The sequence below is a fragment of the Caloenas nicobarica genome, chromosome 1 (assembly GCF_036013445.1).
Source record: "Caloenas nicobarica isolate bCalNic1 chromosome 1, bCalNic1.hap1, whole genome shotgun sequence".
NCBI classification, from domain to species: Eukaryota; Metazoa; Chordata; class Aves; order Columbiformes; family Columbidae; genus Caloenas; species Caloenas nicobarica.
This window is the reverse complement of record NC_088245.1, coordinates 214,449,942-214,467,889: the sequence shown is the minus strand read 5'-3', so window position 1 is coordinate 214,467,889 and position 17,948 is coordinate 214,449,942. Positions and strand designations below refer to the sequence as shown.

At 52.0% G+C, this 17,948-nt stretch overlaps 1 protein-coding gene across 1 annotated transcript in view; it reads right to left on the bottom strand.

The window, feature by feature from the left end:
- Positions 1-313: 313 nt before the first annotated feature.
- Positions 314-17,948, bottom strand: part of CHRDL2 (chordin like 2) — a 29,833-nt gene continuing 12,198 nt past the window's right edge. The window contains exons 5-11 of the mRNA XM_065654315.1: positions 15,229-15,322; positions 14,078-14,133; positions 11,680-11,848; positions 10,581-10,775; positions 7,398-7,580; positions 2,222-2,314; positions 314-393 (exon numbers count right to left, since the gene is read on the bottom strand). Coding sequence (XP_065510387.1) covers positions 314-393; positions 2,222-2,314; positions 7,398-7,580; positions 10,581-10,775; positions 11,680-11,848; positions 14,078-14,133; positions 15,229-15,322 — 870 coding nt within the window. The remainder of the gene's footprint in view (positions 394-2,221; positions 2,315-7,397; positions 7,581-10,580; positions 10,776-11,679; positions 11,849-14,077; positions 14,134-15,228; positions 15,323-17,948) is intronic.

Sequence of the window (17,948 nt, the reverse complement as noted above, 5' to 3'; positions counted from 1 at the left end):
GGGACGTGTCCCACCTGTTCACGTCAGTCCAGGTCTCACGTTTCTGCCGTGTCCCCTTCCTCCTTCTGCGCGATCGACATCTTTGGTCGCAGGAGACAACGGCCAGCCTCTGGAGAGAGGCACCTCCATGGTTGCGGCTTCAACGCGGTTCAATTTGGTTCATTTGCTGGAGTTTCTGTACTTTACACTAGTGTATCCTTTATTGCTGTGCCAGTCTATTTAATAATGCATTTTTTTCATATATATGTGTATGTGAGTGTCTGTGTAGATAAATCAATAGCTAGGTTAAAGTTTGTTGTATTTTTAATTTTCTTTACAAGTTCTTTGTTTCTTTCTCTGGGCTCTCTGTCATCCTCAGCTCTGACGTCTGGGCTCGGAAGATGTTCCAGTGACCTGGATGAGCAGAGACAAGACACTCGTTGGCAACGACACTTGGAGAGGGAAAACACAATTTACACCGTGTGTAGCATCTCCACACTGGAGGATCTTGCTGGGGGAGAGGTCTACTCACAACACTGGCCATGGCCAGAGCAGCTCATCAGTGGTCCCATAATCCAGTCCTAGACCTTGCTATCTTGCAATTAAAAAGGTATTTAAGGTCCAGAGGGACCCTAAATACGACCCACAATGCAATTAACAGCACAATCAATGGCATTTCCAGTGCTTTCTCTGGAAAGTACTTGCACGCTCTCAAAAGAAAAGGAGCTCAGGCTGAAACAGGGATAAATCCCCCACTCTGCCTCGTCCAAGGTGCTTTAATGTGAGGGTTAGGGCCACGTCTTCCCCAGTGTGTCTGGGATTCAGGTTGACTCCCTGCCTCTCGGGGGAAAAAGCATTTTGCTTGTCCTCTGACTCATCATCAGAAAGCTAAAATTCACATTTTCTGGGCCATGGGCAGGTTTGCTTCCATCCTCCCATCTGTCAGCCTCATTTCTTTGCGGTGGGTTGCTAAACCCTCCCCTTTCGTACTGATTTTTCTGCTGCTGCCCCAGCCTTGGCCCTTCGTGTGGGGCTTTGCAACCACATACAGTCAGTGAAGATCCTGCTGCAGGAGGAGAAAACCCCCCGGCAGATCCCACCACAGCCTCACCGATGAGCTGCAGACTCCCTGCAAAGCAAATGCACGGGAGCGAGTTGGGCGACACCCCAAAAAATGAGCATAAAGCGTCCCAATCCCTCTCCTTGCTCCCCCAAAACATCAGCATCCCTGTACTTGCAGGAGGTGCTTTTGCTCCAGGTCGCCTCTTCCCCCATAATCCCAGCGAGGATAATGCAGCCCTAATGCCGTCATCCCCGGGGGGGGCATATTTTCTAGCTGAATTAATCTCCTGTTGTGAAGAAATCACCGGCCAATGCTTTCCTAGAACTTGTGGCAACAGCAAAGGGATGGTTTCACAACAACAGGGTTATTTGTCTGGGGAAACTGAGGCAAGAAGAAGGGGGAACGTGCCGGAGACCCCATCAGTGTGTGAAACCCAACCTGGGAGCAGGGGCTTGAAAATCCCCCCAGGGTTTGCTCAAGAGTTGTTGTCTGGAACGGATTGGAGGTGAAAACACATCTCCACCCTCCCTGGAGCACTGGGTGTGCTGGTGTGCACTGGGCAGTGGCCCCGTTCCCGGCTGAACCGGTGACCCAGGGGTGCTGGACAATCCGGGAACGGCTCTGATCCGAACTTGACCCATTAAACTCAAACACCAGCCCAGGCGAAGAAGCAGCCAGCGGGAAACAGCGCAGCAGTTTCGCTCCGCGCAGGCACTCTCGGCACACGCGCTGGCATTCCTGCTTTTTGTAACATTTACGCACATCCAAGAACATTAAGAATGATTTTTTTAAAAAAAATATTTCAAGAGTTTATTTTTTTCAAATCCCTTGCATAATTTTTTTTTTTTTGGCCCCGTAACGCCAGATGGATTAGATATAAAAATCCAACATTTTTACGGGCTTTGGAGAGACAAAGTCTTTGGATTTCACAAGCGTGCATCCACTTTTAGAAAGCTGGCTGCCCTTTCTGATACCGTATAGTGAAAATGTGACTGCTAACCAGTGTTGCATATGCATGTGAAAACAGGTCAGCCCTGACCCGGCTATGTTTGCACAAGCCTTTTCCCTACGGTTCAGCCGGGATTTACACAGCCTTTGCGGAACAACAGCAAAACACAGGGGGTTTTGAGGCGCAGGGTCTGCCAGAGGAGCAGGGAAGTGGGATTTTTCTCTCCCTACCTTCGTTCGTCCTGGTGATCAGCCTGAAGTTCTGCGCCTCTTGCTTGAATTCCAGTTTGCTGATCTTCTTGGTCTGGATCAGATGAAATATTCCTGCAGAGGGAAACACAAGGCATGAGACTCTGTGACGCTCAAATTAAGGCTCAGACAGGTTTGGATGCATGTTTTTCTGTCCTCTCTTGAGATGCAAAACGGACACCGGCTGCATGGAATGCCCCGGGGTCCTGGTTTGCTGCAGGACCTGCTGCCGAAACCTGGTGGGAGTTTAGGATTGAATCCAGGGCTGGCCAAGGACCAGGAGAAATCTCATTTGGAAGCAGCAACTGCTCGTTAAATCAGAACACAGCAGGGACAACACCATGAAGCAGGTGAAAACAATAAGATTTTGTTGATCTGAAAAGCATCTTGTGCTGGAGGAATTCTCAACTCCCTCAAAACCATAAGAGAAATTAAGGTGAGACCAATGGGATCCTGGGATCCCCATCCTCTCTGCTCACTCTTGACCCCCAACCGCAGAGGCCCCTCCATTCTCAGATGCTTCCTTTCCTGGAAGCAACCAGGGACCAAAGTTTTCCATCCCTCTGCCCCCAGCCCTGAAACTCCTCCAGGATAGGAAAAAAACCACAAATGACCTCAGCAGAGATGGATATTTCTGTCCGTGCCAGCATCGTCCCGTTAGTGGAGGTGCCTGACTCAGACATTTGACCCAAGAAAATCAGAACCTGCATTTAGCAAGGGAAGCGACCTTTCTGTGGGATTAAGGGTTATGATATTTGTATTCGCTCACAAAGCGTGACAAACTGGGCGGGTATGTTAGGAATATCCTTCCCCACCTCTCACCCGTGCGTCCAGCCTCTCGCTGCCAGCAGATGGGAGAGACAACATGGTCCTGGTCCCCCTTATTTGGTGAAGAGACTTTCCCCAATTCCCAGCAGCAATTACACATAAAAAGAGTATGTAACGAACGGGAACTGGCTAGTAATCCATATAAACGAGATGTTACAGGCTGTGGAAAATTAATACAGGAAGTCAAAGACACACGGAGAAATATGTGGATATTTGGACTATTAATAAGTCCTATAAGTGGATCAGGGAAGAAGTCCTACCAGCAACAAAAGAAGAGACTGGATGGAGATAATAAAACTGTTAATGACGCAAGAAAGGCACAAGTGTTCAATAAATCCTCCTGGTCTATACTTAGAAAGGAGCAGGAGGGTGTACTTATAGTCCCCATGGCTGATGAAGAACTTTCCAGTACATTAGTAACCAAGAGGATATTTTAAACAAGAGCCAGAATAGATAAACATCTTTTAATCAACCGACCTAGATAATGCTCACCCAAGAGCCCTCGAGAGCTGGCTGAGACCTTTGGGCCCCCGGGCGGTTGTTTCTGACACATGCCAGGAGCTGGGGAACAGCACAGGAATGTGGCCAATGCTCCAGCATGAACAAGGAGAGCACAAAGAGCTGCAGATAAGAATAGCCCAGGGAGGCTGCCATCCACCAAACAGGCAATATGGGAGGGAGCTGGTAAAGGGTGATGCCGTTTTCTGGTGAGCAGATCCCATCCAGCAGAAAGGATCGCTCTTGGCAAAGTTTGGGATGAGATGGAGGGAGGTCGTGGGGCTGTTGGGCACTTACCACCTTTCTTGGTGCTTTAAAGGAGACTCGTAAGATGGGGACAGACTTTTGAGCAGGGCCTCTTGTGATAGCACAAGGGGTGATGGTTGTAAACTAAAGGAGAGAGATTCAGGTGAGTCATGAGGGAGAAATTGTTGGCCCTGAGGGTGGTGAGAGCCTGGCCCAGGTTCCCAGAGAGGTGGTGGCTGAACCATCCCTGGAGACATCCCAGGCCAGGCTGGACGGGGCTCTGAGCAACCTGAGCTGGTGCAGATGTCCCTGCTCATGGCAGGGGGGCACTGGGGGAGCTGGGAAGGTCCTTCAGCCCAAACCATTCTGCAATTCCATGATGCTATGCTTTAGGCACTTCTTCAGGACCAAACAACAAGCAGAGTCCAGCACAGCACAAGGTATGAATTAAGGACCAACCCGATCACCAAGGGAGTACGTCATCTCAAGAATTCATCTCACACCAAGAAAGGCCTTGAGGTGCTGGAGCGAGTTGAGAGAAGGGAACGGAGCTGGGGAAGGGGCTGGAGCACAAGTGTGATGGGAGCGGCTGAGGGAGCTGGGGGTTCAGCTGGAGAACAGGAGCTGAGGGGAGACCTTCTGATCTCTGACCTGCCTGAAAGGAGCTTGGAGCCAGGGGGGGTCGGGCTCTGCTCCCCAGGAACAAGCGCCAGGACCAGAGGAAACGGCCTCAAGTTGCGCCAGGGGAGGTTGAGGTTGGATCTGGGGAACAATTTCTTCCCCAAAGGGCTGTGGGGCATTGGAACAGGCTGCCCAGGGCAGTGCTGGAGTCACCATCCCTGGAGGGGTTGGACAGACGGACATGAGGTTCTCAGGGACATGGGGCAGTGCCAGGGCTGGGGAACGGTTGGACTTGATGAGCTTGGGAGTCTCTTCCAATTAAAATGGTTCTATGATTCTATGATTCTATGATTCTATGATTCCATCTTTCCTAATTTTGGAGAGACAAGGAAGAGACAGGCGGTTCCACAGTGCCATTCTATCCATCCTAAAATGGGTGGACAGGACATATCATAACTGCTTCTGTCTGCTGACTACATGCGGAACCAACATGACTCTTTAAACATGGTACTCGATGTTGGGCTGGGCAGTTAAGTAAGTCTAATTCAAAAAACTGGTCTCGGGACTTGCTAAATCATCTGCAAAATAAGGTCGTGGCAGGCGGAGGGACATTGGATCATGGGTGCAGGTGGGTATACGAGACCCATCCCAGCAGGACACAACCTTTGACTAGAGTCCCACACTGTATTTTGGGCTCTGCACTTCAAGAAAGACACAGAGAGAATCCAGGGCAGAGCTATGGGAAGGACCAAAGGAGCATGAGTTTCTAGCATCAAGGAAAGACTGAAAAAAATCAACTGCTGAAACTGTGTAAGAGATGACAGAGGCAGGTCTCAGATCTGCAGGTTTTCAGGATAGAAAGGAATATTTTGGTCAATGTCTAATCAACAGGTTGGCAGGGTAAATGTGGGAAAGAGGTCCATGGGGGGACTGAACCTCCAAGTATAGCCCAGGCTATCAGCAAGGCAGGGTGAAGGGCAGGAGTCAACAACAGAGTCTGCAAACCTTGCTGGTCCCTCTCTGATCCTGCCTGTGCCTTTGTTGTCATCACGCCCCATGATAATTCCTGCTCTAAAACACCACTGAGTCATATTTCAAAACTTCTGAGGTCTTCAGACCCCTAAAAACCGTGGGGAAGGCCCCACCGCAACTCATCTGGGAGCTGGTTGTGCACCACCAGTGAGCTGGTTAAAGCTTTCAGCTGGGGGTTGGCATTGGTTTCCCCTCCCAACTCCTGCCTTGTGGAGGAAACCATCCCGGCACAGAAATAGATGTGGCCACGTAGGTATCGTAAGCCCATACAAAGGCAGATGGACGGGCTCCAGGCGCGACTTGCAGCCTCTTTTCTCCACACACGCTGCTCTGTTGGTAGAGTGATGGACCATGGCGAGGTGGAATCCATATGTGCCTGAGCTCATGCTCTTTCCCAACAGTAACACTTTGCTCTGCCAAGCAAAAGAGCTGTGTTGGCCTCGGGGACAAGGGCCTCCCCTGTCCTTGGCTGGCAGGGCTCGGGAGCTCTGTGCAGACGTGAAGCTTTTGGCCTCAGAAGGTGGCGAGAAGGTTTGGGTGGTGACCTCTGCCAAGGAGCGAGGAGAGGAAACGGTGGGGCCCAGACAGTGTGGGCTCAGAGCTGTCCTCCAGCTACAAGGTGCCATTGTGAAGGAGGATTTGCCGACGAGGCGGGGAGGACGGGGAGAGGGGCACTGTGGAGGATGGAGGATGAGAGGGGACGGATGGAAACGTGGTGGCAGCCAGGGCTCCATCTCTGGATTTAACTTCTGCAGCTACCATCCACATGTGTCCACCCTCGGCGACTGGGAAGAGCCAGCCCCAGGAGGGCTGAGGTCTCCTTAGGGTGTGAGGTGAGACACAAACATACCCAAGAGACCAGAATATCTGCCCACACATGTCCAGAAGACACCCAGCCATAGGGGCTGAGGGTCGCTGGAGGCATAGGTACGATGCGACCAACCTCAAGTGCTCAAGGCACAAATTTTGTCCAATGGAGACAGGTTTGGCGCACTGCGATAGAATCATAGGATGTCCTGAGTTGGAAGGGACCCACAAGGCTCATCGAGTCCAACTCCTGTACCTGCACAGGACAACCCCACAGTTCACACCGTGTGTCTGAGGACATTGTCCAGTCTCTTCTTGAACACTGTCAGGCTTGGAGCTGTGACACCTCCCTGGGGAGCCTGTTCCAGTGTTCAGCACCCTCTGGGTGAAGAACATCTTCCTAACATCCAACCTAAACCTCTCCTGGCACATATTCCTGCCATTTCCTTTCCTGGGAGCAAGAGAAACACAACACAAATACTGGACCGAGTGTCCCTAGTACAGATAGGCTCCTCTGGTCCATAAGAGTGTTGGAAAGCTAAAGGTATGGGAACAGAGCAAGAGATTGGTGGCATTTTGCTGTAGCGTATTTGCTGTGCTTTGACCTCTGGAGGACACTCCAACAGGAGCATCCAAATCCACCCATCCAAAAAGTGAGCTGGGGGCGATTCATCCCCCTCTGTGTGCACCATTGCAGCTTTGCTCTCAGTGATGGGTAGACTGGGGGGAAAAAAAAAAGGGCAAAAGCAAAAATATGGAATGTCCAGAATAAATTTTTGTTTTGTTTTCCATGTGTGTTTGGCATGGAAGTGGGCAGGGTTGGAGGAGCAGCCCGGTGGCCCTTGCCTTGTTTGCCCACGTGCTGCGCTTCCGGATGGTGGTGTATCTTGTGACGGGGTACACTGGGGCCAAAAGTGGTTTCCAACCCTTGGTCTGCACGCAACTGCAGCAAAAGAATGCAAAATGGGGGAGTTAGAAAAGCCAACCCGCTGTCAGCAGGTTTCAAGTCACTACGTGAGGTTTGGAGCACCACTAGAAAAGCATGAAAAATTGAACAAAGCTTGGAAAGCACCAGGTTTCCACACACACCTCCTCCGTTGCTGGCTGGTTTCATTACGATCCTCACCTTTAATCAGCTTCCAGTTGTAGATTTCCACATCTTCTGCTGTCTCCTTCTCAATCGCGATCGTCCTGAGGATCTCCTTGGAGGTCTCCGAGCTTGGCGGCACAAACATGTAGACCAGGACACGGTTGGGGTTCTTGCCACACTGGGTGGTGACTATTTCATCGGTGGGTTTCACCCTGGTTTCTAGGCAAAAACAAGAATCACAGAAGGGTTTGGGTTGAAGGACCTTCCCAGCTCCCCCAGTGTCCCCCCTGCCATGAGCAGGGACATCTGCACCAGCTCAGGTTGCTCAGAGCCCCGTCCAGCCTGGCCTGGGATGTCTCCAGGGATGGTTCAGCCACCACCTCTCTGGCCAACCTGGGCCAGGCTCTTACCACCCTCAGTGTCAAAAATTCCTTCCTCATGCCTAGGACATGAACAAGGAAAGAGTTGATTAAACAGGGGCAGGACGGAGCTTGGAGGAGCATATCAGCACCCAAGTCAAGGGAAAGGCATCTTGTTGGGTGTCTGAATGGGACCCTGGCTGCCAAGGTCTGCTCCCCAGCGCTGAGATTGGCAGCGAAGGAAGATGATAACAGATTTGTGGACCTGCTCATCCCCATATTTTCCATTCTCTTTGATTTCAGCGGCCTCTATGCCGGCAGGGGATAAGGAAGGGGGATTTTCTCCACCTGGATCCCCTCTACCTGCTGCAGAGACCTTGGTGCCATCACCCAGGCTGCATTTCCCGCTTCCCATCTCATTCCCGTTGCCGTCCCAGAGCAGAAACGTCAGCAAAGCAAAGGGATGAGCCCGCAGAACAGGAGCCAGCGCCGTGGCTGGGCAACGTGCCCGGCTCAGCCCCATGGGTGGGCTCAGCCCCAGCCCAAACCCCCACCCCACGTGGGGTGCAACGGTGTGGAGACCCACATCGGGGGCACCAGCGGGACCCTACGTGACTTTTTCAACATCCTTGGTAACAGAGAGCTGCTAATTTTTTAATATTTTTTTGTGTATCTGGAGTAATTAAGAATCCCCCATGGTTTTTGGAAGGAGATTTATTGCCTTTGGTTGTGGTCCTTGGAACGTGGAGGAGCCCAGCTCTGCTGAATTTAGCCTTGTTCTCCCTGTCATTTTGGATGCTGAAGCTTTTTACACTACTCGAAAGAAAGTCTGGCTATAAATAGACGTGTGGGGTTTATTTTAGTAGGACAGTTATTTTAGGCCTGATTCTGCTCTCCCCTTCTCTTTCTGGGATGATCCTGAGCTACTTTTCTTCAAAGGGGGGGATGGAAATCCCATTTTAAAGCGTTTTTTCAGCAACGGGAAGACAAGCGCTCAGCTTGCAGGCTCAGTGTGACACAAAGCAGGGTGACCACAGCCCATCACCCTCACCAGTGCCACCATGGGGGAAAACCTCCATCCCAGACCGTGAAAATTCACCCACTCCACAGCTGCTCTTCGCATCGATCGAGGCAGCTCCACTTTCATGAAAGGGGAGGATCCACATGTCCTTGCAGGTACAACAGGTATTTAACAACCTCAGACCTTTGCTCTTGAGCCACTCGATTGCCAACGGGGTTGGGGAGGAAGAGCATGGACAACCCAGGGGTCCCGGCGACCAATTCTGTCCCCAGAAGCCCCATGGTGTCCCCACCCAACCAAAACATCGTAGCAATTCCCCTTTGATCAGGATCCCTTTTTGCAAATAGCAATTGCTCAGCATTTCTCTCCAAGATACTGGGTACAAAGGAGGAAGAGGAGGACAGTGGTGGAAACCACCTGGAAAAAGGACGATGGGTGAAACCTCCGTGCAATGAAGAAAAGGACAAGCTTGTAACTTGGCTGAGCAGTGTGTATGTGTGTGTGATCGCTATCTGTGAGTACTGGAAAGCAAGAAGAAAATCATTTTGGCTGGGTCAGAGTGTTTAACTGCAAATAAATGAAGATTGAAGAGCAGACAAGAGATCTCAGCAGAGAGAGTCGTAGACTTTAAACCAGAAAGACCCGCTATAATGGGAATGCAAGACTGGAAGGGCCCTGCTCAGTCATCACACCCCATTCCCACTAGGCACCACGTCATAAATCCTGCTCATAAACATATCAGAAACCTTATTAAAACAAGCTGAGCTTCTGCCCTTCGCTCCCCCACGGAGGCCATCCCAGAACATCCCTGCTCAGAGGCTGGAAAACCTTCAAAATCCCACCTGAAATCATTTTGCAGCCTATTCGCCCCAACTCTTGAACATGGCGACACCCCTTGGTTGTTCCCCCTGGTGACACCCCCCACCACAAATCTACCTTGAAGATGCACGTCAGAGGAGATCACCCAGAAAAGGCTGCATCTTCAGTCAGGCTTAAAGAGACATGGGTATCTTTAGATTCTCTAAGGAAGCAGTGGGTGGTCAACCATCTAAACATCTACTGCTGGATGATAGTACAGAGATATATAACCCATAAAGCCTTCTCCAGTGGGAACAGGAGAAAATCTCATGCCCTGCCACATCTTTATGGTTGGACTCAATGATCTTAAGGGTCTCTTCCAACCAAAATGATTCTGTGATCTTTGCCTGGTCTGTGGCTTGAGGTAAACACTTTCCAAAGGCCAAGAAGCGGCTGAGACCCAAAATATATTGAACATGAAAATAAAGAGGTTCTTCCTCTCCACCATGTCCCAGCCCCAGTACCAGCCCAGTTCTACCTGGTCCACTTCAATAGTTGCGCACCTAACCCTCCCCTTCCAGGCATGGGGACCTCAATGCAAATTGAAACTAAACCAGGAGTGACACAGATAACCCCACACTCACAAAGCGTCCTCCTAATTTTCAACGTACATTTCAGCTGCCACAGTTTAACCCTACGACTCCTTGTCCCAGCTGGAGTTCTGGAGAAAAGAACATGCCCCCTCCCTAGAAAGCATCTTCTATCTCTCCAAAGACTCTTAGTGTGTCTCTCCTTGGACTTCTTTCTCCAGATGACACCCACCCAACAGATAAAACCTTTTGGGATCAGTGCAGCTTCCTCACCTTGGGTCAGTCCTGCTGCCCTCCAAGCCAAACCAACCCTTACATAAGTGCTGAACTCACCTGGTGTGAATTCAAGCCACCAGCAATGTGAACACCTACACATCTGCTCTGGGCTTTACACCAAGGCTAAAGGAAGGAACTGGATGGCAGCTACAGGAGTAGGTGGGATCTCACCTACCTGGACATATTTTACAGCATTTCCCATCGACTTTCTCTGGATAGTTACACGGATACTCCTTGGGACAGGTGATCTTCTGACAGTCCTGGACGCCGTCCCTGCAAGTGCAGAGGATGCAGGGCAGGAGGCCGTAGAGCCGGAAGACGGGGTGCCACACTTCCCCGTGGGAGTAGGTCTTCCCGTTGTAAACACAAGCTGAAGGAAAGAGAGGAAAGAGTTGCTGGTGGAAATAAATCCTCCTCCTCTTTGTACACCCAAGGCTTGGTGGAGTTCAACACATTTCACCACCTTGGAAACAGGTGTCCCTGCTGTCTTGAGGAACATGGTCCTCTGGCAGCAGTGGACACAGGGATATTGTAGCCATCCCACCAGGGACATGCCATGGGGCAGGGGGACCAGATCCAGGAGATGGAGGCTTCTGGGGTCAACCACTCAGGTAGGGGCGAGTGGTAAGTGTGGGCAGGACCTCACCTGCCTCCAAGTCTCTGCAAGCCCAGGGTCTCTCCGAGGCTGTCACAGGCATGAAGCACAGTGAAGAGTGCCACCTGCTGACTCCTCCATGAAAATTTCTGAAGGTCCTAAAAATTCTTCCAAGGCTTCATCTCCAAGGACTGGAGGGAGCCCTTCTGGAGACATAGTGATGGGAGAGCCCTCAAGAGGAGAAGGGACCTGTCTTTTCCCCTTTGGCTCCATGGGGTTGCCTGCTTGTCTCACATTCCTACTCTCTCCTCCAGGAGGAAGATCAAAGAACTGGGAGAGACCCAGCCCATGGTGGGTGGGTGCAAGGAGGAACATCCTGCCCCTATGCAGCAATCCCTGGAAGGACCATGTGGAGTCTTCCAGCTGAACACCTCCCTTACCAGGTCCCATATCTCCAAAACACCCCAATGACCAATCTTCTTCCAACGCTTTTTGGAAAGTGGTAGATTCATGCAGCCAAGCGGCTGCGGGTCAACAGGGCTGAGATAGCTGGGTGAGGAGGGGTGGCTGTGGAGGAGTGCGAAGTAGGACTTGGTGGTGGAAACCTGCCCCTGAAACAGATTCCTTGGAGAATTCACCTGAGGTTATGAACAGACAGCCTGGCCCCTCAAGCCCTTACCTTTCTTGTGCTTCTCTTTCATGACGATCTTGACCGTGGTGCCACCTCCTCCCTTGGGTTTGAAATTCCTGGGGATGAACTCCAGGGAGGAACTGAGAACGGTGGACGCGGTGGTTCCAGGTGGCTTCCTGCCCATCCCTTCCCCTGAGCACTGGTCTTGTGAGTGCCTCTGTGAGCAGTCAGAGAAAAGAAAGGGACTCAGACCCAGGCAGTTGGGTTGTTCTCACTCCAAAGCATAATGGAAAAAGACATGCGGTGTCCTGCACACCTTCCATCAGCAGTGGAAGGTCCAGAGATCACAGGGGCGAGCAATCTTGATGCCTGACACCCTCTAAGGGGGGTGCTGAACAGTTTGTGTCAATGCCCCATACTGGTGTCCTCCATGTGCTGCGTGTGGGTCACCTTCATGGGGGCAGCACCCTTCTCATCCCATGCTCAACCCAATGTCCTCAGAGAAGCATGTGAGGTCCTACATCACTAACATAAGCAGGGAAATAGAATCATAGAATCATTTTGGTTGGAAAAGACCCTCAAGAGCATCAAGTCCAACCATTAACCCACCCTGGCACTGCCCCATGTCCTGAGAACCTCATGTCCGTCTGTCCAACCCCTCCAGGGATGGTGACTCCAGCACTGCCCTGGGCAGCCTGTTCCAATGCCCCACAGCCCTTTGGGGAAGAAATTGTTCCCCACATCCAACCTCAACCTCCCCTGGCGCAACTTGAGGCCGTTTCCTCTGGTCCTGGCGCTTGTTCCTGGGGAGCAGAGCCCGACCCCCCCTGGCTCCAAGCTCCTTTCAGGCAGGTCAGAGATCAGAAGGTCTCCCCTCAGCTCCTGTTCTCCAGCTGAACCCCCAGCTCCCTCAGCCGCTCCCATCACACTTGTGCTCCAGCCCCTTCCCCAGCTCCGTTCCCTTCTCTCAACTCGCTCCAGCACCTCAAGGGCTTTTTTGATGTGAGGGACCCAAAACTGATGCCAGGACTCAAGGTGCGGCCTCAATTCTAGATGCCTCCTGGAAAACTGAGGGCCATCATCCGTGCAACGCAGACAGGACCAGAGAGGTAAGGATGGGCCGTATCCTGCCCTCTCACCTGGCTGGCACCAGGAGGGTCGGTGTGGGGCTGCCAGCCAGCAGGACTGAAATCCCAGGAACATCCCAGGCTTCCAAGAACAAACTGCTGCGACAAGACATGCAGCACAAAGGGTACCCTTGTGTCTATTTTGGAGGTTTTTATAGGTGGTGGGAGGTGTGACCCTGGCATTTCACCCAGCAGTTAAGTGACCTAATCCCACAGACCTGGCATGGGTCGCCCAGCTCTGAAATGTCACCGTGAATCAACCCTCGGCAGACAAGGAGTCACTTTTTCCTTGCTGGGGTTGATGATACAAACAGCCTGGGGAACGCAAGTTGGTGGCCAACTCCAGCACTGGTTGCTCTGTGGAAGCTACGCCTGGAAGGCAGGACACCTTTGAGCCCAGGGTGGAGAGAAGACACCACCTCCTGAAGCAAAAGCCCCCAAAGAGAGATTTGGACCATCTGACTCTATGGGTGAGGGTCACATCTGACTATCGGTCACCTCTGAGTCTGCTCTGTCCCTGTTTCTCAGCTGTTTTAACCCACTGGCCAACCTCAGCCATGTTGGTCAACAAGGAGGAGAATTGCCCAAGATTTCTAGTTCCCACAGGTCTTTTGCTCTTCCAAAGACACCGGAGATGCTTCAGAGGAAGAGGACAAGAGTCTTTCCCTGGTGGTCTGAGGTCTCAGCCTGCACTGATAGCCCTCACCTAGAGTCAACGCCAAGACACAATTCAACTGCAAACCAGGCTGCATGGTTCTGATGTCCAAGGAACTGACTGCCCTCCTAGAATCACAGAATCATAGAATCATTTTGGTTGGAAAAGACCCTCAAGATCATCGAGTCCAACCGTTAGCCCAACACTGGCACTACCCCATGTTCCTGAGAACCTCATGTCCGTCTGTCCAACCCCTCCAGGGATGGTGACTCCAGCACTGCCCTGGGCAGCCTGTTCCAATGCCCCACAGCCCTTTGGGGAAGAAATTGTTCCCCACATCCAACCTCAACCTCCCCTGGCGCAACTTGAGGCCGTTTCCTCTGGTCCTGGCGCTTGTTCCTGGGGAGCAGAGCCCGACCCCCCTGGCTCCAAGTTCCTTTCAGGCAGGTCAGAGATCAGAAGGTCTCCCCTCAGCTCCTGTTCTCCAGCTGAACCCCCAGCTCCCTCAGCCGCTCCCATCACACTTGTGCTCTAGACCCCAGAGCTGCTGTGGGTCATTCCTTTGTAGAAGACTATGGCCAAGGGCAAAAGGCTTTCTTTGAGCTCTTTAAGAGGCCTCTGCTAGAAGCAGTAATCTGAGTTTTAAAATGGAAACGTCACGTACAACACCTCTGTTTAACTGCAGGGGTTCCTCTTCCGTGGACTTCTCCTGTGAGCCATCTGCAAGGGAAAAGCATTGTCCTGTGAGAAGCCATGGGGATGGATGAGGATTTGCTCTCTGGGGCCCACCTGACTAAAAGCAGCTCTCTTCAGGGTGCTGGCCCACCTGCGAGGTCTGGAGAGAGAAGAGCTTCCGAGATGCGATTCACATCACCCAAAGCAAACGGGAGTCATATCTCAAAAACCCTTTTATCCCCACTGACTATTAACAAGAGCTCAGCTCCAAGAAAGACGTGGCCTTGTACCTTCTGAAGTTAGGCGGCACGAAAACATCCCAGAGGTAGACTATGAGGCACAGGGAATGATCAGTCATTAAAAAGAAATCCAAAGACATTTCTCACTGAGACAATGACATGTCCCAGCTGCACCGAACTAGGACAGAGGAACACAAATTGGCGGAGGCACGTGGAGGAGGTCATTCTGTGTCCATGGCCAGGAGATCACCACGGCCTCCCAGCTTCATAAATATTTCTTGTTTTAAAGAGTCATTTTATGCTGTGGCTCCGTTGTCAGCAGGGTGTGAACCTGCCCACTCTCTCTTGAGTCTGTCTCGTCTGGAGACGTGGAGCTGGATTCCCTCCTCACTCTCCCAGGTGTGAGTCGGGGAAAAAGCAGCAAATTCAAGAGTTTCTCCCCCACTCAGAGCTGTGGGAGCAAAATTCTGCCATGCGGTATTGGGGTGGAAGAGGGTTTTTTCCCCTGACTGTCCTATAAACTTCCCTGGAGCAACAGTAGCACACACCAATCTTTATATGGTCCATACAACCATGTCCATCTTGGTGGATGTGTGGTCTGGAGGACTTTGCCCTCCATGAAGGTGCCATCTCTTGCATGATGCACCAGTGGCAGGGCAAAGAGCTCAGCCCTGGCCGGTCTGTAGGACACAACTAGATGTGGGAGGGGAAGCGTGCAAGAAAAACAAACTGAGCCCTTGTCTTTTGTTATCTGGTGGAACCCAGACAGAGCAAGTGGCCTGATTTACAACACAGGCTTCCAAAATCCTGCAAAAGTCGCTTGAAATGGCTCCGCCCAGCTGGTGGCAACACCTCTGTCACTCAGCCCTTGCTCAGGAGCAGCTCCTGTGCCCCTCGTTACCTTTGCAGACCTGGCAGCAGGAATCCGGCACGGTTAGGGGAGATGAGCACAAGAGCTCCGGGCACGTCACCAAGCCGCAGTAAATCTGGCCTTCCTAGGAGACAGGAGCAAAAAAAATGCACTGTCAGCATCATAAAGGTCATACAGGACCATATGCCCCCCATGTTGGGGTGTCAGCACTTCAAATTGTAGATCTAGCATAAATTCTATAGCCCTTCTTCAAATATCACCCATCAGCTAGTGACTGATGAAAAATGAAAATCTGTCCCTGCCATGCTCTCCATCCTGTGGAATGTCGCACGGTGGATGGTGTCCTCTCCCAGCATGGCTGGTCCACCAATTGCTCCTGAGAGGAGTGATCTGCCCCAAAAACTGCTACTGGATCTGAAACAGCCGCCACACAGCTGTAAATTTAGCATAACACCCACTAATTCCAAGTGGAATAAGAACCTTTCCTCTGGCATCTCCCAGGACAAGGACCTGGATGAGATGGGTGGAAAAGGGAAGCATGATGCTGAACCCAGGTCCACATCACAGCTCTGCCTCCTTCTGTGTTGGGTTATTTGATAACACCAGAGCCAAACACACAACAACACTGGGTCGAGCACTATGGATGGACATTCGGGCAGTGAACTTCTTCCCCTAGCTTGGTAGGTAGTTTGGAAAACATCATTGCAGTAGTGACTCAGGCTGAAAACCATGGGCCAAACCAGTCTTGACCTCAGTGCATCCCAGTCCCACTTCAGTCGATGTTTTTGCACCTGTTTGCTGCAGAGTTATGTTTTTGCTGCTTTGCAGAAGGGTAAAAAAGGACATTCAGCAGCCCAGTAGCAGCCAGACCTCAACAGCCAGGTCCTCTTCTCCGTGCAGCAATTTTCTTTGGGGCATCCCCAAGCTCTCAGTCAACTGAAACTAAGAGGTTAACCAAGGACTTCCTTAGAAAACCAAATCAAAGCAGCTTCTTCTGCCATCAGGAAGCCAAACCGCTGTGCAGGGGACATGAAGAGGAGGAAGAAAGTTTGATCAATGGGAGGATCTGGTGGAGGTCGCTGCAGACCAAACCCTGCTCTCCACTTCAGGGACCTCCATGGGGTCCAGATCTGCACAGAGCAGGGTTTGGCCACGCAGCTTCTTCCTTCTTTCTCCTTCTGACCAGCAGCTCATAGCGAAGGCCTGCCTCAAGCGGGAAAGAGCAAATGTCATAAAAAACCAGGATTTATCCTGGAGGCTCTGGTCTCAGGGCAGTTTTGATGAGGTTTAGACCAGCTGTTCATGCAGCTGTTCTAGCAGCTGACATCAGACACAGCCCGGCGAGACCCCATTGCTGCAAGGCTCCACAGACAACTTTTTATTTTTCCTCCTTCGTATCCAAGGCACTATCCTGCTGAATAAACAGAGGCTGAGTGAAAGCCAGTGCCTCTGACAGGGACACGAGGGTCCGCAGGCTCCTGGGGATGGTGGCAAGTGGGGTGGGAAAGCAGCGCCAGGTGGGAACGTACAGATGGATTCAAGGGCTCATTCCTGGTGTTTAGTATCATAGAATCGTTTTGGTTGGAAAAGCCCCTCAAGCCCATCAAGTCCAACCGTTCCCCAGCCCTGGCACTGCCCCATGTCCTGAGAACCTCATCTCCGTCTGTCCAACCCCTCCAGGGGTGGTGACTCCAGCACTGCCCTGGGCAGCCTGTTCCAATGCCCCACAGCCCTTTGGGGAAGAAATTGTTCCCCACATCCAACCTCAACCTCCCCTGGCGCAACTTGAGGCCGTTTCCTCTGCTCCTGGCGCTTGTTCCTGGGGAGCAGAGCCCGACCCCCCCTGGCTCCAAGCTCCTTTCAGGCAGGTCAGAGATCAGAAGGTCTCCCCTCAGCTCCTGTTCTCCAGCTGAACCCCCAGCTCCCTCAGCCGCTCCCATCACACTTGTGCTCCAGCCCCTCACCAGCTCCGTTCCCTTCTCCCAACTCGCTCCAGCCCCTCAAGGCCTTTCTTGGTGTGAGGGGCCCAAAACTGCCCCCAGGATTCAAGGTGCGGCCTCACCAGTGCCAAGTTTGTCCCCAGCCTGGTTCCTAGGTAGGAACCAGCCCCAAAACTGTATAATTTCTATGTCTAAGCTGTTCCTCTTGCCACCTATCTCCAAGCCATCCAGCTCCGAGTTATGCACGAGCACCAAAGGCTCAGAGCAGCTATCTTGATATCACCGATACTTCGCTGCCAAGCACCAGCTGATGGAAACCACCACGTACATGCTCTTGACATGAGAGAGCGAGGTGGTCTGGGTCCTTTCACTCCGTTTTCTTTCCTGGCAAAGCTTATTTGCTGCAAGCAAAGCACAGACCGGTGGAGCCTGGTCCCATCCAAGGGCTCTGTACGATGGGCAGTGAAAGCCAAGTTTGCAACCCTCTTCTTTTTTATGGCAGAGGCTGTAGCCGCCCTGAGCAGTTCCCCACAGCGTCCAAGTCCGGCGTCAGCGCTTTCTATCCCCCTTCCTCGCTCCCTCCTGAGGAGGAGGAGCTGCTCCATTTATCTCCCGACACTCAGCTCCTGGCACGCGTGGTCTCACGCTCCACACACCTTCGCCATCACAGCCAGCCAGGCTGCCTCACGTCTCCCAAGCAAAGCGTCGGAACTCGGTTTTTGACAGTTTTTAGCGGGATTCCAGCCTGCAGGAGAGGGCTGGGCAGAGCAGAGCCAAGGCCTGGCTCAGGGCATTGCTGGAGGCTCACGG